Source organism: Manduca sexta, chromosome 7 (genome assembly GCF_014839805.1).
Source record: "Manduca sexta isolate Smith_Timp_Sample1 chromosome 7, JHU_Msex_v1.0, whole genome shotgun sequence".
Classification (NCBI taxonomy): domain Eukaryota; kingdom Metazoa; phylum Arthropoda; class Insecta; order Lepidoptera; family Sphingidae; genus Manduca; species Manduca sexta.
The window spans coordinates 10,330,852-10,353,515 of record NC_051121.1 but is presented as its reverse complement, the minus strand read 5'-3'; the positions used below and the strand labels follow the sequence as shown (position 1 = coordinate 10,353,515).

Below are 22,664 nucleotides of genomic sequence, written 5' to 3'. Positions count from 1 at the left end.
ATTAGTCAACATACCGAAAGCAAACTTCGGAAATACAAATAACGGCAACACCAGCAGGAGATTCTTTGAGGATACTAAACTAGCCTCAGGTATTACAGGAATAGATTACGAGTTATATATATAAAAAAAAATCGTTGAAAAATACCCTGATATTACAATTTCTTACTAAGTTTACAGAAAATTTTTAAAGAAATAATTAACCCTTAATTTGATAATGTATGCCCCAACATACATCAACTTTAAAAAAATATTTTGTATTAGAAAATACATAAATAACGTAAAATTATATTTTTATCACCTTGCAACTTAAACAACTTTTAGTAGAAAATATAAAACAGGCATCTGGTATCACTAGTTTTGACATTAGTTGACGAAAATGGCGTACCGGCGGCCGTCAGCTGTTCTCTCCAAGGTATTTATATAATTTTATTGATTATTACCCAGTTTGGGAAAGTTTCACGACTGAATCCTATGCTTGATATCATGATTATATAATTTGTCTAATAAGTTTGCAGTTCTAACTTCTTACATTGGTGTTATTTTGGATATTAACATGATGTATGCTGACATACATTGCCAAGTTTGTAAAAAAATACCCCTATTTAATTTGTATGTCAGGGCATATATTGCCAATTTTAGGGTTTTGCTTTGCTTAGTTTGTATATTAGCATTTTTTTTCTTTGTCTGCAGCAAAAGCTTGAAACTCGTGGTGGTAGAATTTTAGCGCTTGTCCCTGCTCAAAATGCACCCTCTGATGATAGTGAACATTCTGATATTGAAGACGAAATACGTGTGCACACACCGCTTTTCATGTCCAGCTCCTCTGCACCCTCAATTGATAGCTCTTTAGAAAGACTTAATCTTCTAGATGATGAAGACCCCACCAGCGAAAATGTTCGCCTTACACCAATTTTCCGAAATGTTTATTCAAGCCCATCTCTAGAACCGAATTGTAGTCAAGTACCAGTACTGAGTGATATTCCCTCATTTCCCGCAACGCCTGCAACCCCTGCTACTCCTGCAACTGCTACACTAATTGCACCTAATGCACCCCCTGGTTTGGTAACACCTAGCATGTCGACGAATGCCTCCTCCACATCACGTATTCCCAGAAAAACAAGATCACAACGTCCCAGTGTTCATGTTGCTAAACGACCTAGACGAATGCAAAAGTTTACTCTTAGTTATAATTGGATAAAAGCTGTGTTTCGACATGTGGCTTCTATAGAAGAGGAATCGGAACCTGTCAGGAGCGTCACAGTCCTAACTCCCCTGGAGTATTTCTACAAGTTTTTTTCCCCAGACATTTTGACAGATATTGTCGAACAAACAAATACGTATGCAATATCTCAAACTGGACGTACTCTGGGTTTGACTGAAGACGAATTACGGGATTTTTTAGCGATTCATATCATTATGGGTGTTGTAAGCATGCCGTCTTATACTGATTATCGGAGTTTGCGATATAGACCTTGATAAGTTCCTATGTCGGCGTTGAACCAGTAGCTACAATAAAAAGATACTGCAAGGACTCCAAAACGAAGGTTGACGTTCAATGTCCGCAAATTGTGAAGGAGTACAACAAGCATATGGGAGGGGTTGACTTGGCCGATATGCTTATCTCCTTATATAGAACACCTTTCAAGACAAGGAGATGGCATATTTGCCCAACTTCTTGACATCTGTATCAATAACGCATGGCTCCTTCACAGAAGAGATTCCAAGAAAAAGTCAATTGCTTTGAAGGACTTTAAATTCGAATTGTACGAAGGTCTAAAAAAATACCAGCGTTCTGAGGGTAGTAACAAAGGCACCAAAAAAAGAGAACCACAAGCCAGTCCAGTTGAAACGTCACGATTTGACAACGTTGGTCATTTTATGACAATGACCATACAAGGAAGATGCCGATTGTGTTCAAAACTTACAGTCGTACAAAGTATGAAGTGCCAAGTCCGCCTTTGTTTCGTAACTGGCAAAAATTCCCGTAATTATCAACTAGATTACCATGTGCCTACGTAATTTCTATGTATTTTTTTATAAAAATAAATAATAAATATAATAGTTGTTTTTTTTACATACGTAGTTAGTACCTACAGTAATTGGCAATGTATGCCCCTGCATACAACACATTTACGATTTGTATTCTTGAGTAGTTGGCGGTGTATGTTGTGCCATACATGAGTTTTCAGGAAAACTAAGTTTTTCAGATTTTTTTCAAATTTTTCTAGTCGTTTTATGTGTATAAATAACATTTCTGATGACAAAATTCAGGTTTTATAGCATTTTATACTTTGCCAAATTAAGGGTTAATATGAAAATTGTTTTAAAATTCACCAGCCAACATGCCAAGAGCCAATATCTTATGACACCGCCATATGTACAAATTACACAAAGAAAGTTACGATAAGGCAAGAAAATTGTATCAAGATGATGATTTGTCGTAAGTATCCACAAACAAATCTTCCGGACACTTACAAAAAGTTATAATGCTGCCTAGAATTGATATGTTCAAAGCATTTTTTTTTGTCCAAGAATAACAGCATTTAACAAGAGTTTCGTAACTTTGGGCCCACCAAAAGTCTACTTCTCAGCCATTCGCTACAATAGGGCATGAAGCAATATCAGGCCGACGCCACGACGCTTACGAACATCTTGAGGTGCTGTTCAGTTGGCACTCTCACACTGCAATTGACTTCGCAACGAGAAATAAAGCGCTTGGCACAGTTGTGGTGGCAATGCTGAAGCAATATTCTGAGTAATGTACGCGTTGCTTAGACTCCTGAACCCTTGTGTAAGCCGAAGTACCTACTTATTCCTAAAATATATATAACTTTGTATCGTGAACTTAATCTCTTCTGCACCAGTACCCAAATACATAGACTATTTATTTATTTATAATTAGGACAACCAGTAGTTGTTACATTATAAATAGCTCCAATAAAACATAACAGTAATGATAGGTTTAAATGCACAACATTTTAAGGTGTCACAGCATGCATTGACAAAAAAAATAACACCACACATATTAATATTAATTAACTAGTCATACATCATAAATGCGTAATATTTTACAAATAAACGTAGTAACTACATTAAATTTAAATTAGTTTAAAGAGAAAAAAAAAAAAGGGTGGGGACTTTATGATATTCAAAAACAATGAACAAATTATAAGTAAAATAATAAAGACTTTTATAAAATTCGGAAAATGTGCAAAATGACATTACACACCTTGATCTCTCAACAATATCACAACAACTTTTTTGAAATACGACAATTTATCAACAAACACATCCACTTTCCCAGAAATAGAATTGTATGTCTTGGACAAACGGGATATGGTGGAGAATTGATTTAAGTTAGTTCTGGCAGAGGGCTGATGTAGCAAACCAGCGCCAACGAGCGCACGCCTAGGCACTCGACGCGGAACACGTAAACTAAATGAATTTAAGAGGGACGGACAATCTATTTGATTTCTCAGTACCTTATAGAGGAAAGTCATGTCAAGAAGTTTTCTGCGGGTGGACAAACTATCTAAACCAAAATATTTCAATTTGTCATTGTACGACACTACCCGTTTATGTAGCTTAGAAGAAAAAGTAAGGTGTCCTAGAAAGCGTTTCTGAATGCATTCTATTTTTGTACATTATATTGAGGTGCCCAAACTACACAACAGTATTCAATGTGACTTCGTACGTAAGTGTTGTATATGGCGATTTTTGTATCTGGATTGCGAAAAAAAAAACGCACTAGTGAACACAAGCAACGCAATAGTCATTTTGCAAGATATTGACAAATTTGAAACTTACGTAGGTGTCAGCTGTAAACGAAAACAGACAACACAATAAGTGTCATATATTACAGCGCGACTACTTTGACGTAGTCAATTTCGAGCCGGGGTATTTTCCAGGTGGACAGCCAGGAGTCGGTGTCCTGCTAGAAGTTAACATACATATTAGCACAGTTACCAAAAAAGCAATTGAATCTAAGTTCAATTCATAGAGATTGTGAAGAAGTAGACACAGCAACAAAATTATTATAATCAACATTCCCCATTGGGGTCAAGTTTAAGAACTCGCAATCAGGAAAGACGACACCTTTATTTCTACGACAATAAATATGCAAAAAAAATGTGTCAAGCCATTTGATTGGAAATAGGGAATTGCTCAAAGGATCAGGGAAACTAATTAAAGCACAGATTACGGCAAAACTCTGCGCTATTTGCCTGTCCAACCGCCTTTCTATTACCATTCATAAAAGCAGTTTCAGTTTCATTTCAGCTATTGGTAAGCCCCAGAGACATTGACACAAAATTAACAAAATACACTTTATACCGCTAAAGGTACTAAAATCAATCAATACATTTTTGTAATTCTAGTTGTCGGAAGTTGATTATGAAATAGCTTAAAACTTATAAATTTCCACGAATTGTGTATTGGCCGCTGGCCCGTGGTTATAGCTATGGCACTGACCGAATCGCGAGCTAAGCAGCAACAAGAACAATTATAGAAGCGTATTTCTCAAACAAAAGTTTCCTGAGAACCGGTGCCGAGGTCAAAATGGCCCAAATGAGCATCAACCCCGACACTGACATACACCAAATTCGACACATTTGACCTTATTTAACGACAACATAGACAATGCAACGCTGCTCTGTCCACTCACACAGCGCCGACCCAAACGCATCACGGGCCATTTCAAACAAGTGCCGCCCTCGCAAAATTCAAGAACTTTTCTTAAGCAATGAATAAGCGCAGGGTAACCAGGTTAAAACTGCAGTGATTACCCAAAAAAAAACATATCAGTGGAAGCATATCACAGTCAAATTGATTATGAAACCATACAAAAATCTAGAATATTTGAGTATAAGGGCGACAGTAGGACATTAAAGGGAGATACCACCATAATTGTGGAAACTAAAGGAATACGCATCTAAACAGAAAACCATGAAATATATTTTCATCATCTCCTATATACTCAATGAGAAATTTAAAGTTAAGATTACTTAATTAAAATAAGGAAACATATTATTATTATGTAATTCAGTCCAACCTGTGGATGTCAACACTTAATTTTTTTATTTTCACTTATCTCTAATTCTAGCTAGGATAGCAGTTTTTTCAAAGTTCAAATGTCTACTTTGCATAATACTTGCAAAGAATTGATAAGCCATACGCAAGGCTTTGAAATAACTGTCACAAACAACATGCACTCAATATCTCCTAAACTGTTTCTTAAACTTCTCATAATGGTAATCATCTGTTGCCCTTTCCCCTTTCGCTTTCTTCACAATTTTCTCCACACTATCGTCAATAACACTGTCCTCAGGCTTCACCACAACTGGTTTCTCTATTTTTCTTTTCTTACTATCATTCTCCATATTAAATCTGTTATGTTGGACAAAGTTCACAGCCATGTTAGTGGGTACAAACTGCGAAGGAGCATCTTTTTTATTATGCCTCTCCCATAGTAGCTTCATCTTGGCTTCCTCAGTTGCTTCAATATTTTTAATTTTTGCATCTATACCAAGATCTACTTCAGGGATGCCACTGAGCATCTGGTTAGATAACATCTCTTCCGAACGATTTGCTGATGAAATCCTGAGATGTTCTGGTAGGGATAGCAAAGCAGCTTCCTCAGGCGACAAGTATTTCAATGAATCATTGTGTTCATTGTCGCCTTTGTCATTATTGTGCCCTTCTGCAACAATGAAAAAAGGAATGATAAATTACACAACTAAACTTCCTGTTTTTGGATCAGAACTACATAATTATCTTAAAATGTAATGTATACAATTCAAGGAATTTCTTTTGTAGAACAAGGAGGCAAAATTCCAGAAACAATACTGTTGCACTATCAACCACACATGTGAACAGGTGGAAGTACATGGACTAGAGTGCAGAACCTACTGCTCAGATATTGTTTAGTACAAGTAAAATCACGATTATAACTAAATTATATAACCAGTGAACACTTGTGTTTTGTTGTATGCATTACCAGAAAGCTTACATGGACATGATTTATGTCAAGATGACATTAACCCACTGGTGACTACTATCCCAACATACATCCCACTGCCTAATGGTTCATCAAATTTTTTAAATAGACTGCATTATACTGACACTAATGATTTCATTTTTAATATTATAGTTACCACCATAGTAGTAACTACAATATTAGAAATTAAAGAAAAATATACATAGTTTAAGTTTAGGCAGCAGGGGAAAAAAACCTATACAACACCATTAACCCGGCGTCATTGTGGCTAATAAACAGAACTTGGCCGTTGTGGCCGGGTAAATTTTACCCATGTACATTATTGTACACTGAATCAAGCACATGTCAATATTAGTCTTCTATAATAGGGAAATAGGTAGTTAAATACATTATTAATAAAAATCAAACATTTATTTATCATAAAATGAGCATCTTACTCATCAAATTAAATCTTTTTATTCTGGGATAATTTTTTAGAACATAACTTAAAACGTTTATTCGAAAACATAACATAATAGACATTTAGAGACAAAACATAAAATTTTCTTTAGAACATAAACATGAAATTATGAACTATATAAAACAAAGCTTATTTACTAATAATATATCGACTTATTCGCTATCGAGATCTACGCAACTTTGGCATAATGGGATAATGTGTTGTATACAAATAGGCTTATTACACTTATTGCAGTTATGCCTAGTTTTTGTCTTTGGCAGAAGGACAGTCTTTGCATCTCGTATATGTTTTAGAACTTTTATTCGAAGGGTAGGTCATCATTTCACCGACTTGTTCGTGAATACGTTTACGTAAGCCTCTCGGTAAGTTCTCCATATTTTTTCTCACGCGAAGATGACCTTCAAGCATTGATAGACTGAGTTTTCTAAGGAAATCACGCCGGTTTGTTTTCGAGTTATTCAAATAAGGCTAAGAGTCGACGTTGTTCGCTTTCGTAAGACATGGTTCATAAAATTGTGAAAAACGATATGCAATTTATCAATAAACAATAAAAAACAACAAACACGCTGTCTTTATAAATGTTACGTGGCCATTGTGGCCGGGTATAACTTACCCGCGCGCTCTTTACACACGTTTAAACTATGAGGTAGCCGGAGCAACACTAAATAGAGAAGAGAATACGCAAATAGAGGTCAACGACCGCAGCTACTGTAAAGGACAAAAGACACGCGCATTTTGTTTTAAAATTATGACAGTTTTAAAATGCGTCGGGTATTAGATACCCGGCAACAATGACGCCGGGTTAAACACAATGCCAAAATACATTTTTTGGGATTTTATCATGATTTTTTATATTATAATTTTCCCCAGACATTTCAAAAACTTTGCAGTCCACATGGTCAGTCTTCAAAATGGGAGAAAATTCTATAAAAAACCAGGATCAAATCTGAAAAGTAATCTAGATTCTATGTCTAACAATCACATAAATATAAGAAATCATATAATGCCAGAATTGGGGACAAACATTCAATTGTATAACTAGTATATAATGGAAAGATACTGTTCTCTGGAATATACTAGTATCCTAAAGAAAGCTATTTAGAGGAAAAACCACTTAGTCAAGACTTGTGCTCAATGACAAAAGACACAATAATGAAGACATTGCCCTTATGTACTTTAGGATATGGAACTGATATTATTCATGTGTAGTTTACAGACAAAGTGATAAGCATCTGCAATATTGTGGGCAGTAAAAAAATTTAAGCATTAATCTCAAATATATGTTCCCAATATTTTTTTACTGATAGGAGGGTGTAAAATGTTTGTTTTCAATGAGCATTTCATAAATGAGCTCGGGTTCAGTTCCCAAAATGGTGGGCACCATTATTATTAGAAGTATACACATCATTTTGTTCCAAGCTGATACATACAATTATGTAGGTACAGGGCTTAAAACCCACAATAATCACTAGATCTAATAACAAACATTTCATAATACAAAAGTACCTGACACAGATTTATTATGACAATAATTCTGACTAATCTCTGGGAATGTAACCTCTGTATAGATTTTAGGTGGATTACACTGGTTGCAATATACTCAGTGTACGATGCATTGCATTGTTCTTAGGTTATGGGGCCTAAAATACTCTATTTATTATTACCAAAATAACACCTATCAGGTACCAAAACTGAAATAGCCACCGGTTTAACCCAAATATAAAAAAAACAATAAATTACAATACCTTTTCTCTTAGCTAACTGCTCTTCGATGTACTTCATCATCTCTTCATCTTCGTCCCGTTTGTTGGTTTCAGCAGAAAATTGTGTTCCGATGCCCGTGTCGTAGGCGTCATCCACCTGCTTTATTTTTCCGCTTTTTAGCGACTGCATGTTGATCATGCCGCCAGTCTTCACTTTAAACGGGTCCTTGCAAGTTATTTCCTCGTCTAAAGTAGGCTTTTGACCTGTCGCAAGTGCTATAACACTCACACCATTAGGTCTTTCTCGAAGTTTCTGCATAGTTTTAGTTTCCTCTAGTTTAGCTAATATCTGTTCCTCATCGTCTGACTCTTCCTGTTTTACACGCTGCCGTAGGTTTTTCTTCTTTACTGGCTTAAATTTTATCTCGGTGACTGGAGCAGATGAATTTTCATCCGAGTCGGCCATCGTTAAACGAAAACGAAATGGTATGAATGTCGTCGGAAAAATGCAAAATTCTTGGGACAAAAAACGTTGATCAAAATATGGCCGATGAAATTAGTATTAAAAACACTAATTTATTTTTATTATAGTTAAGTGCAATAATAATTAATTCAACTCAATTAAATTTTTAGAGCAACACAAATAATTATAACTTTTGTTTGTAAATCACTCGCAAAGAGAATTATCACTCGTTTACTCGTCCGAATGGAATGAGTGAAGTATGAATAATAAGTGATGAATGAAGAGTCTCAGTTATAGATTATATTATTTTGTGAGGCGTACTTGTAGAATAATTCGAATCGACCTGTAGAATAATTCGATTATGAAAATAACTCGTTTTTTCAGTTGCGTTGCTCTTTACTTACTTATAATGTTTAATTTTGTTAAATTGTACATATTATGAAAGTAACCACTTTTTTATGATTTAATTGTCCTCACGCATTTGGTATTGTATAATTCCTACCTAATATTTAATTTTCAATTTGGTTATATTATTATAAATTTAAAAAAATAGGAAATTTCTTAGGTTTATTCAGCCATTACCTGGCCTAAGACTCTGAACACTATCGTAATTTAATATAAAACAGTCTAAAGTTTATATTATGAATTTATAGATTAGGCATATTCTATAAATAAAAGAGTTTAGACTAACAGGTATTTTTTAAAGTTGGTAACAATTAAAGTACGAAATTGATAATAAACGTCATAAGATAAGTGATAACATTATCAACAAGTGCAAAGTTTATTCAAAACGTAACCGTGAACTCGTAAACATGGCAAACGTAGTGTTATTACAATCGCCACCGCCTAAATTCGAAGAATTACAAAAGAAAATATTTAAAAAAGAGGCTTTAGAGTTCTTAGCAAATCTACACAGAACATTTGATGAACAAATAGAATTTCTCTATTCGAACAGGCGCCGGCGAATGGTGGAAATACAAGCTTCATCTGTGTTGGAATTTAAGAATTCTCCTGAAAGGAGTGACAAATCATGGAATATAGCTCCTTTGCCTCTTAGATTACAGTAAGTACTTTTTTAATTTTCCAGAAAACTGAAATATATTTAATACCCAGCTACATAAATTATAAATAATGCAGGTTTTAATATAATAAACCATAAAATAATAAAATAATATTAATTAAAGATTAACTGAATGGGAGCTCTCAATTTTCAAATTAATTGACCCAAAAAGAAAATGATGGTCCAAAGATGAGATAAAATTATTTAGATATGCCTTTATCTGATAATTTTTATTAAACCTATAAACCGAAACTAAATGCAATAAATTCTAGAGATACATGATATATATTTTTTTTAATATCTCATTGCTGACTTTAAATCTATTTAATCTTTTAACTAACATTATAAATGTGAAATTTTTGGAAAATGCTGCTACCACTCTGATTTATTAATGAGTTGCCGCTTTAATAATTTGTAGAAACAGACATGTAGACTTAGGTGACGTTTCTGCGTCAAACACAGCACACTTTGTCTCCGCACTCAATGAGGATGTACAAGGGATCCAGGTGGACTTTGACGATGGCCACTGTCCCACCTGGAGGAACCAACTTCTGGCATTCCAGAACATTAACCTGGCAGTTAGAGGAAAGCTCCCAGGAGCTCCACTCACTATCACAACTTGCCCTGTGTTGATGTTAAGGCCTAGAGCCTGGAATATGATTGAACACAATATTTTGGTAAGACTTTGTTCATCTGCCTTCTAAATCTATAATAATACAAATGCATAAGTTTGTGAATATGTTTGAATGTTCGTTAGAAGTAAACTCAGAATCAACTAAACAGATGTAGATGAAATTTTAAACACCAGTACACCATGTCTTGGATTAACACATAGGCTCATTTTTATCATGATAATTTGGCTATGGATGTAACGAAATTTTTAAACTATATTACAACCCTTGATCCCCCCACCTCCTTAACTACACCCATGTAGATTATACATAGCATAGGCCTACGACATTAATTAAAATAGTTCATTTTCAGATAGACGGCAAAGAAGCGATCGGTCCGTTAGTAGACTTCGCGATTCTGATGTATCATAACGCGAAGAAACTTTACGAAGCAAACAGCGGACCTTACTTCTACCTGTCGAAGTTGGAAAGTGCCTCGGAAGCTCGTCTGTGGAATGATATATTCGTGTGGGCACAGAGAGAACTCTGCCTACCCCAGGGGACCATCAAAGCATGCGTGTTGATAGAAAACATTGTATCGACGTTTGAACTGGATGAGATATTGTTTGCGCTGAGGGATCACTCGCTTGGATTAAATTGCGGCATATGGGACTATTGTGCGTCAATAGTTGCGAAATTTGGTGAGTAATCCTTAAGTAATCTTTACTTATAATAAATCTGTAGAGAGGTCAATTCTGTACCTACATGAAATATATTTCCAAAATAACTACCAGGGGGTGATTAGGGATCGATACTGATGCCAAAAATGCAATTAGTAAATTTTTTGTCTGTCTGTCTGTCTGTATAACCGTTATAGAAACAAAAAGTACTCGACGGATTTTTACGAAATTTGGTACAATTATTTTTCATACTCCTGAGCTGGTTATAGTATACTTTTCATCAGGCTACAATTAATAGGAGCAGAGCAGAGAAAGGAAATGTTGGGAAAACGGGAGAAGTTACTTCATTTTTTAAGCTTCCGTCGCGTGTGCAACCTTAATGGTTAAAAGTTCCTTCGATTTCACCAGGATCCCATCATCAGACCCTGGCCGGACAATCGGACTACCTGCATACCACCATACATTAAAAAAACATCCCGACAAATTGAGCACCTCCTCCATTTTTTAAGTCCGAAATCCACGCGGGCGAAGCTGCGGGCGGAAGCTAGTAATATATAAAGTTGAAGAGTTTGTTTCTTTGAACGCGCTTATCTCAGGAACTACTAAATCGACTCTGAAAAATTTACACTAATTTCAAACTACATTGCTCCTGAGTGCTAAAGACTACTTTTAATTTAGGAAAATATAAAACGGGACTTTTAAGTCGGAAAAACTTTTTACGTGGACAGAGGCACGAGTAAGAGGTACTTAGTACTTTAAAATAGTTTAATATGAAGAAATATAATAAGCGTTGTGTAGGTCAGAATGAACTCATTGGTTCAGTAGTAAATTCTTTGAGAACCGTCGTTCAGTAACCTGGTTTCGTTATACTTACCTATTTTTTTTGTTACTTTTCTAATAGAGCGTGTATGGGGTAAGATTGGATTTCGTAATACCACTGAATGAAACACAGGCGCCCTTAAGGGGAGGCGAACCGGGCAAACAAAATGGGGAACTGTTTTTCTTGCACCGATCGGGGCCTCGTGTCGTTTTATTTTTGTTTTCGCCTAGGATCTCACGTCGTTTAAGGCCGTCACTGCTGTTAAATCATATCCCTAATACAGCGCCAACCGATCCTAATAGAAACCTTCGGGTTTATTACTAATTTTCAATAAACGGTCTTACCATTGATCCGATCTTACCCCAACGCACTACGCATTAATCCATTCTCAGGTCACCGCAGCGAATATCAATTACCTGACAGAAACAAGTACGTCAACATGGACAGACATTTTCTAAGCAGTTATTTGAAGCTGGTCGTTAAAACTTGCCACGCTAGAGGCGCGCCGGCCACTGGCGGAATGGCGGCTGCCATGCTCAAACCTGGCACGGATGGCACCGATAAAGAGTAAGCCTTTTAGCACATATCATTATAGTGGGGACCCTAGGAGCCTAAGACCTATAATAATGACCCATACTAGGATATCCTTAGCCATCTTGACTAACCTAGCTAGGACATATTTATCTACTAAATATTTTGATAAGGAAATAGTAATTTTTAATTCCATCCCAGAAAACTTTTTTCTTTTTTATACGTACTTCTTAGCTACATACATAGATATTTGCACTTTAGGTCGGTAAACGAGTGAGGTATCAAACAAACACACATCGCGTATTTATCCCCGAAGGTGTATGCAGAAGCGCATCCAGGGCACGCACTTTTCGCCAAGCGTCTTCCGTCCAATGAAGTGATAGAGGGCGATCCTATTGCTATATCGGGCACGAATTTCAGACTCCGGGCTGATACTGAGCATAAAAAGCCATATATCACTTGCCCAACCCGGGATTCAAACCCCGGACCACAGAGCGCCGCCGTACCGTGCATACAGCACAACTACGCCACCAGGAAAACTAATAACAATAAAATCTAAAATTGCAGATCAAAAATGAAAATCAGCAAGATATTAGAAGCCAAGTTGAAGGAAATAGACTGTGGCGTAGATGGGTTCATGGTTTACGACACTCGAGTTGCACCACATGTGAACGAGGTGGGGTTTGATACATTAATCGTTATTTAAGTATTTAGGTACCTGATCACTGTTGTTACTTTGTCAGTTGATTTAAGTAGGACAAAATGGTGATTAGGCCAATGACTCGAGTGAAGGACAAAACAATGATTAGACCAATGACTATATAGAATGCTTAAGGTCTTTATTGAAGCAAGTAAACAATAAGTTAATTTTAACAATGTAAATTATTATTTATTTGAGTTTCGGTTTGCTCTTAGAGAATTTGTCGAACTTTGCCTGCAATATCCTCAGTAAGGCAAATCGGCATTATTCTTACAACCGACGTGGTCCATTGTTATTCGTCATTACATAAATGACGATTCACCATTACATAGATATCTATTGTATTTGTAATGGACTGTACCTACTTAGCATAACATTGTCACTTTGCCACGATAGAAAAAAATATGTGTTTCTCTATTTTTCAGTAGTTTCCACTAAAATACGAAGTCAATATATATATATCTTATTCGTCCCTGCCCTTTAGTTACGTAGGTTGTAGAGGATAAAAAAAACGACCTTACCACAATTCGATTACAGCAGCTTTTTATTTTCATTTTATAAAAGAATCTTGTTCAATATATTTTTTTAAATATAATGGATTTAATGGATTTTTTTCTGCTATATTTTATGCGCTGTTTTTTAAACTACCAAATAACTATTCCTTGGTTTTTCTCCACGTTGGTTTTAAAAGTAAGGTTTCCGTAGTATTGTTATACATTATGCTCTTTGAAAAAGGGCTACTTTGTACGCGCAATTGGATAACCTACTGTCATATTAATTTATGGTAGTTTTATCAGGCGCATATAAACTTTTGTGCATTCCGATAGGTAAAGCATACATATAAATTTCGGTTGCAATTATCTATATTTATATTATAAAATTGAAATGTTTTTAGTTTCGTAGGGGCTAGTCTCTGGAACTAATGAAGTGATTTTGAAAATTCTTTCACTAATAGGAAGCTACATTTCTCCAGAGTGTAATAGATTATATTTTATTCCGAAAAAATATTTGTCCCAAAAATGCTTTTACGCGGACAGTTGTGAGAAAGAACTAGTAAATTATAAAAGTCGCAATTATAAGGAAATGGAAGTCATCTTTTAGTTTCTGGAACAATACAATAAAACAACTAGATTTTTGTTATTGCTTTGAATGACGAGACGAGCTTGCCGGTCGCCTGATATGGTAAGCAATACGACCGCCCATAAACAGTAGAAACATCATCCAACACCTTGGATTACAAAGAATTGTTTGGTATTCCACTGCGCTTGCCATCCTGAGACGTGAGTTGTTAAGTCTCATTATGACCAGTAGTTACACTATGCTATATAGCTATGCTAAAGACCATAAATTATATTTTTTCAGCTCTGGAAGAAACACGGCGCTATGCCGAATCAAATATCGCGTAAATTCGACTACGTCATAACCGCCCAAGACTTACTTTCCATTCCCACTGGTGGGGTAACGCTACAAGGCCTGAAGCATAACGTCGCTATATCCATACTGTTTATTTACTACTGGCTGGCTGGTATCGGACATTTCTTCTACAGCGGTAATGTTGAAGATTCCGCCACCGCCGAGATCTCTAGATATCAGATATGGCAATGGATTAGGTTTGCGGTAAGGACAACATAGAGTACCTACTAAGTAGCGGCGTTGCTACCGCTATATCAGCCGTATCACAGATACCAGGCCCCTGAATTTCGGGTCTCCTCTTGGCCCATACCTACGTTAAACTAAGCGGGCGCCCAAAAGTTCGCACTGCCCTGAAGAGCCCCCAACAAATATAGATATAGGGCGCCTCTATGTCAAGCTACGCTAGTGTACATAAGATAGTATAAACTATAAAGTAATATCTGTTTATCAGCAATGACCTATCAACTTGGATTAATTATTGCATATTGCAACTAAGTATAGCCAGATCATAAAGGTCGCCGTTTTGTAGGAAAATATGGAACTAATTTCTAGTACTAACAACGTTGACTTTGAAATGAAAAATTATAAGTAACGCTCGAAAAGGTTTTTATTTATCTGGTCAGGCTATAACCGTATATAGTCAGGTATCTACAAGGGATGAATGACTTTAAAATGGCATAAACTAATTATAATTTATATATTCTAGCCTGCTCTAGAGGACGATCCGAAACAGCGCGTAACGTCTCAGTTTGTTGAGAAGACGGCGGCCAACTTCGCTGCGCACGCGCATAAGAATTTGTGCAGATCTAGCGCTGAGAGGAAACGGCTCACCGCCGCGAGGTATATGAGCCTAGAGCTGTTTCTGTCTAGAAATCCTCCAGAGTTCATCACTACGTATCTGAATGATAATCATAAGTTCAGAACTTTGCATAACAAAGCGCTTTTGAGCAATCTGTGATTATTGCCAAATATTTATATTGTAATAATATATTTATTGGATATTGTATAATGACTTGTGCTCGACACTAAAGAAAAAAAATGAAAATAATTACTTTTATTAGTTAAATAAAATTTATAAAGAAGTAGAAAGAAATAAAAAAAAAATAGATTCATTAGGAATTTATGAGAACGTATTTTTTTATCATAATTTGTTTTATTCTTAAAAGAAATGATGATGAGATGTTGTCTTAAAATTTATGAATACTGACAAACCAAAATAATATTTTCGTCATAGACATATCTTAGAAACTATTGCCTATTTTATTTTAGATCTCCATAAAGGGATATTTTATTTTGTAAATTTCTATTTATTGTTTATTATATACATTATGTTTTAATGATTTATTATATTTTAAAACCGGTGTATAGAATAGAATAAATTTTAAAATGCTTTAGATGCAAAAAAATGTATTTCACAACTTAAGAAATATAAACTATTTTTTATACAATTATTATAATTTTAAGCACTGTGATATTTTTATTTAACAGCACATATATTGTTATAAATTATATTTTGTTAACATGTTTATGAGTCTTTTCTTTTCTATTACCCATTGTAGTTCTTATACATATTATTGGAAGCATGCATACTCTTGAATAATTATATTAGAACACGACCTAAGAAAATAAAACAAATAGTGCATTCGGCTAAATTCGGATGAGGGGTAAGATCGCATAACGTAGAAATACAACGAAATTATGGTTATTTAGTTTAAGCTACATATGCAGTGACACCGTTTCTTTTTGTCCATATTTATTCCAGTATATTCAAGTCTCCTTACAATTAATCCAAAATCCATCCGAACTTAGCCAAATGTACTAATACTCGAATATCGTTATATTGTGTTTATACACAATATTATGAAGATAGAGAAACTTATATAGGCAACATCACATCTATGTCGATTTTGACATTTTCTAAGGGGTAACTAATTAGTTCTAATTTTGGCCACGTTCTGTAAGATTTTTGTCGACCTATATTACAATCTCAAGTTATTTACCGCTGATTGAAATAAACGAACCCAATCTTTTATCTATCGCAAAAATCGACCAATCAGAATAAAGTTTTTTAACACCGTTAAAAATATTTTATTATCATTGATCTCTTTTCGGGATCAGATTGAAGATTGAGTTTAAGATCGTTGATTATTATTGGCTTATTATTATTAAAACAATGTTGAATATCTAACAGCCTGGGTAGGCAACGTCTTGGCTATGCTTTTGGCATTGCTATAGACCATGGGCGGCGGATGCTGCTTACCAGCAGACGGACCGCTTGCTGGTTTGCCTACTACGGCAACGAAAAAAAGCCTAATCAACCAATTTACTTCCCAAAGAATCAGGGCCTAAAACTTCCACCGTACCATTAAAACTACACATTTTTCAAAATGCTTTATTCATTAACATTTTATTTCCAAAAATATAATTTTCAATTATATTAATAATTATATTTCAACACGGCATAAGCAGAGATTGTAAATTCTTGATACATTGTTTTTTAAATAATTGTGCTTATAATCCAAGGCTTTTCTAAGCATAATAAGAAATACAAGAGAATATTAACAATAAAATAATCATAAAGTTTAATTGACAAAAATATTAAAATTTTACAAATTGTGATTAATGTTTTTAATATGAATTATAATATATCTAAAAAGCATGTGTTCTGTGCCTACATCGCTACAAATAATTCAATAAATTAGGAATGCATATTCGACAAACTAGGAGACCTTGTTCAAATCCCGAGTTAAATAAAATGAAAACGTACACATACCAAACTAGATTAGGTTCATAACTCGTCTAACCGTCATATTCAATAACCGAATCCAATCGCTTCTTCGATCTATTTCAAAAATGGACCAATCATAACAAAGTTTTTTTGACATGCGTACAAATGAGTTATTGATTGGTTCATTTTCGGAATCGGATAGAAGATTGAGATTGGGATCGTTTATTGAAAACGGCTGTATCTTGCAATTCAAACCAACCTTATTATTAGCAGAGACTTTATGGTCTAGTAAAAATAAACACCTACAGTCTTACTTATAAAAATTTCGCTAAGCTATGCTTAGTTAAAACACAAATTTACTCGATCAGCTGTAAGTCTTAACCACCTCTTAACGCTAAAACAAGTTTATAAGTAAGACTGCTATTGATTATCGTAAATAATACTTGCATAAAAATATTTTCCATTCAATTTACATATAAACCTTATTTGGTATTTAACTTTCATGTCAATATGTTAATAGTTGCTTATTTATAAATAACTTACATAAAAATATACTTGGTTTATCTCTATATTACGCACCAGAAAAATGAACCAAATAAAGTTACCGCCTTTGCCGCGCACGTCAAAAATACTCCGCACTCTTACAACTAAAATTACCCAACTCAAAGGTTATATATTTTCTGATTTTGTTAAAAAAAACTATCTTGCAAAGCTAGCTCTATAACCCTATGACGAGAAAACGAAAAAATATAGAATAGAAACAGATTCTCACTTTCACCGCGACCCAATTCACTGCCTTTTATATTGTTTTCAAATCTTTTTTCTTTGTTTCCCACAAATTGTCTTTTTTGAGTTAAGTCACCTTAGTCCTAAGTGTGCTACTAACAATCTTAATTACCATAGGAATATATCAGTCGTTAGATTGAACAGAGGTGCATACAAAATTTTATAAACTCTTAGAAATATTTTAACACATTATTTATCCGATAACGCAATAACTGCACAGCAACAAAGCTACGGTGAAACAAAGCTATCATGGGCGCAGGGAGGGGGATGCAAGTAGGTACTCGTGTAACCCCTTCCCGTAAAAAAATAACAAAAAATATGTCACTGAATAAATCTGCAACAATGGGATCTATTGACCACAGAGATTTTTGTATGATAAAGCATTTTCAAAAACCCGCGCAATTTGAAAATAAAACTTAATGATATTATGTAGTATAGTGCACAGGTACAGATGCACCTCCCTAGAACTAATTTTGGCGGCGCCCATGAAAGCTATTTATTCAATTGCTGACAACTGGAGCGAACAGGGATCGATACAAACAATATTAAATTATATCACCGAGATTATTCATTACACACATCAAGCCTTTATCTCCGAAGGAGTAGGCAGAGGTATAGTCTAAGACCCATTCTGTACCTTTTGTTCTGTCCCATGATATTATAAGGCGAATTTATTGCCATTTTGGCCACAAATTGCAAACTTCGGGCTGATACTGAGGAGAAAATCTTATATCACTTGGTGCACTCAATATAACTAAGTCGTCATGCAGTCCACTTCACATGACTTCATTCTTATATAATAAGCAAAAAAAATGTTTAATGTCATTGTTATTTATTAGAGTTTGGATAGCATTTCGCTCCATCAGTCTTTGTAACACAAGATCAGTTTTATTAACATTAATTTCAGTATCCCTATTCACCCCATTTGACACTTTAAATAAAATACATTGTGCTTGTGGCATTATAGCTGTGGGTATTCTAGATTAGTCCTTAAGTAATGGGTCCACAAGATATTAATTCCTTTACATTCAACTGCATAAATCTGTCGTTAATAAACATCCATCACTGCAATATATGACGTTATATTCTGTATCATCTAACACTGTACTGTGTTGGCAAACATGTTGACAGTCATGTTGCGCGTCAATTTCTGTCTCTATGTTAAGGTAAAGCACCCTTAATTCTACTGCACATTTTCTTTGTAACTCAGACCACAATATAATTCGTTTTTATCCGTCTTCAAATTTATTATCTGTCATACAGTAACCACACATCTTAATATGTCTAGAAGTCATTCAGAGGTATAGAATTTTTGAAAACCCAATATTAAATAATCATAAATATGTTTTAGTAAAATCCGTATCACTGACATAAGAAAAACGAATTATACTCCCATTGCATATAGTGAAGTCGTTAATATGTGTTGCGATGCTATGAGACGGAGCACCTGGAGTTCTGCTCGCCCCCCACGCGCTGCCGCGTGAGGGCGCGCGCGAAGTTGTTGTCTCGCGCGTGGATGTTTGCATTCTCCTGCATGGACAGTGCTAATGCATGCGCCAGCGCTTCGTCTTCACTCTACAACAAGGAATTCATTATAATTGGGATTGGCATGATGTTGAAGACACCAAATAGTGGCACCAAAATCATATTATCCAATATTATAAATGTGAAAGTTTTTGGAGACTTGGATGCTTACATATTAATTGTTAATGTGTAAAATGGTAAATAGATTTAATACAAAAGCAGACCAAATCCTAAATTAACATATATGCTATTTTAATCTCAGAAAAATCTACAATATACTAAAAATGTTACACTTGCTCAGATGTCTAGCCAAAACTAGGTTTTTAACAGCTAAATGATGAGACGGGCAAGTGGCTTGATAATACCCTTCTATTTGTTGTATGAGGCTGTCTAAATGGATGCTTTACTTACCATGGTCCCTTGTACTTCAGCGAAAGTGGTGACCGGCGTGGCGGCCTGTGCCGTTTGCTTGTTGCGATTTTCGGCCGCCTTCATACGCGCCATTGCAGCTTCACTGAAATATAATGATTATTTCTCATTAATTTTTGCAAGATTATGTAATTATTTTTAAAAGTCAAAAAGTGAATACCGTTTTGTAAATATTCAAAAACAATGTACACTATGAGATAACGATGCCAGTTCCAAATAACTGATAAATAGCCTAGTACTTCGTACTTATCTCTATGGAAATGTCCATGGTCACTTCATGAGAATTCTATATGTAAATTAAATTTGCAATTGTGCATATATTTCAGAAAACAATAACATTTTCATATTCTCGTCAAACCACTTACATTCTCTGTTAAATTCAATACTTGCAAATTCGCCAAAGAATGTTATGAAATGTTGAATTAATTTTACTGGTGGTAGGTCTCTCATATGTGCTTATTCCTGGGTCGGCACCGCTGTATTGTCTATTTCTGCCGCCAAGCAGCAGTGTTCTGGTTGGAGGACATTGTAGTCATAAACTTGACATCTCATGCTTCAGGATGACGAACGTCACATCGCTTACCATTAGGCGAACGGTAACGTCGCCTCATCATAAAGCAATAAAAAAAAATATGCTGTGATTTTTTGGAGTTCACGGACTGTACCCTCAGGCAAGGTGAAAGCATTTTGTTGGGCATATATAAAAAAACTCACGCAGCCTGTCTCCTCTTTGCGGCGAGTTTGCCTTCGCAAGCGTGGTCGGTCGCGTGCCGATGCCTCAGACAGAAGTTGAGCGAACATTCTCCACACACTAGAGGCACCATCTCTTTCGTCTTACAGCCTTTGTATGAACATCTATTTGTGAACACCTGTAAATAATAAATAATTATATTTTAGTTTGTTATTGTTTTTGTATTGTAATTATTTATTCTTTACATTACAAGAATTATGAACAAATTTATTTTCATTGGTATTTAAAGTATATCTGAAAATGATACCATGACATAAATAGCAGAACAAATCAATTTAGGAAAACCAGAATAATATAATTTCAGAACCGCAATAATAAAATTAATTTCTTCAATTCAATCAATGGAACTCTTTCTATCTATAATATTTTAATCGCTAGGACGGTGGAAGTTTTCTTTTAAATTGATGACGAGTATTGAATTTAAAACGTAAGTAACCACTTATCAACAAATAATTTTCAAATATTGTGAACAAATTTTAGTTATCTGTACCACACCTTATTCCTTCTCTCCCTAGCGGGATCTGAAGTACACTGATTGTCAATATGTGCACCAACAGCTATGTCAGGTGGCTCTCCTCTTCTACCAGGTACAGGAGCCCCGCAGAGTGGGCACACAGGTACTTGTACGTCACGAGTGTTGGGCTCTGGGCATTCATGTTTTACGTACGCAAAATGATCAGAGCTGAAATGTGAAGAGAATTGTTTTATCAAAATGTGACCCATTAAAAACATTGTTTTGAATATTCTCAGTAGTGACATTTTTTTTATTATTGCCTTAAAAAGTAGTAGTTATTGGTTACTATTGCCGAGTCATTTATAATAATATAGTAATGAATTAATGCTTGATTTGTCACAGGGACAAATTTTAAAACATGGCCACCCTATTGTTAACATTGCATCATATTCACAGTGAGGGTAAACAAATATTTTCAAGAGTTAAAGATACCTCCCACTTAACTGTATTTAGTTGTTAAACATATTTTAAACTGTTAAACAATATCTATTTATACACAACACCAATGCTTTTCCATGTGATTTAAATGGTTAAATAATAACATACCAGAACACTTCACGGCAAGCTCCACATTTCATTGGCAAGAAATCTGCAAAACCACAATTCTAAATAATGGTTGTATAAATAAATTGGGACACAGGAATAACCCATATTCACTACAATAATTAGAAAAAAAAAACAAATTTTGCAAAATATTACTTAGTAAATGTATATCTCAAAAACTGTAACTTAAAAACCGCTGATTCATTGAATCGATCATTGTCAAGGTGCAGTGTGGCCTTATGTTGGAGGACAAAATAAAAATGTTTTGTTATTGTTTGATAAGTTTTAAATCCAGTATTAATTTATTTTGAGATGACACCGAATGAACATATTAAGGAAAGGAAATAAAGGATTTAACAAACTTAACAACTAATACTTAATTATAATAGTAATACACGTACCCAATTTATTGCAGGATTTATAGGAACAATTCTTTCCAATATGAGGAAACTCCATTTTTATAATTTAACTTGCTAATACAATAACTTCACTGTTCTTCTTTAACGTTCTTTAGCGTATAATGACGAAACAAAATTGTTAAACACTTTTATAACGTAATTTGTTGCAAAAGATTCTGAAATTCGTCATTCATCGTTTTCAAAGAAATGTCAAATGATGACACTCAATTTTTTTTCTAGAACACCAATGTATGGATATTGTTACAATTTAGCACAGATATACAACATAATTATATAATAAAAATATTTAATAAATAATGAATTCAAAATACAGGAAACACTACTTTTATAATCAAATCAACAATTCTACGTGCAAGGATTATTCTCATGATAGCTGTAGCGTACCTCGTAAACTACCAACTATTCATATTGGTTATGTACACACTCGTCGATAATTACCATAACAATTTACCTATACTGCTGTTTTCACTGAAGTCTAATTGCTTTTTTCGATCGATCGCGAAAATGGACCAACCAGAACAAAGCTAATGAATC

At 34.8% G+C, this 22,664-nt stretch overlaps 3 protein-coding genes across 3 annotated transcripts; 1 reads left to right on the top strand and 2 right to left on the bottom strand.

Annotated features, from left to right (window-relative positions):
• Positions 1–4,929: 4,929 nt before the first annotated feature.
• On the bottom strand, positions 4,930–8,874 carry LOC115446058 (telomere length and silencing protein 1 homolog). Its single transcript, XM_030172610.2, has 2 exons — positions 8,201–8,874; positions 4,930–5,698 (listed from the first exon to the last, which is right to left on the bottom strand). The coding sequence occupies exons 1-2, from the start codon at positions 8,622–8,624 to the stop codon at positions 5,211–5,213; spliced, it is 912 nt and encodes a 303-aa protein (XP_030028470.2). The 5' UTR covers positions 8,625–8,874; the 3' UTR covers positions 4,930–5,210.
• A 496-nt stretch (positions 8,875–9,370) lies between these two features.
• Positions 9,371–15,798, top strand: LOC115446056 (malate synthase). Its single transcript, XM_030172609.2, has 7 exons — positions 9,371–9,684; positions 10,100–10,358; positions 10,666–10,993; positions 12,185–12,359; positions 12,891–12,999; positions 14,386–14,640; positions 15,143–15,798. The coding sequence occupies exons 1-7, from the start codon at positions 9,434–9,436 to the stop codon at positions 15,392–15,394; spliced, it is 1,629 nt and encodes a 542-aa protein (XP_030028469.2). The 5' UTR covers positions 9,371–9,433; the 3' UTR covers positions 15,395–15,798.
• Positions 15,799–16,814: 1,016 nt separating this feature from the next.
• LOC115446069 (AN1-type zinc finger protein 2A) lies at positions 16,815–22,336 on the bottom strand. The gene is made up of 6 exons (XM_030172627.2): positions 22,113–22,336; positions 21,715–21,757; positions 21,150–21,336; positions 20,618–20,772; positions 19,886–19,988; positions 16,815–19,525 (listed from the first exon to the last, which is right to left on the bottom strand). The coding sequence occupies exons 1-6, from the start codon at positions 22,165–22,167 to the stop codon at positions 19,382–19,384; spliced, it is 687 nt and encodes a 228-aa protein (XP_030028487.2). The 5' UTR covers positions 22,168–22,336; the 3' UTR covers positions 16,815–19,381.
• Positions 22,337–22,664: the final 328 nt, after the last annotated feature.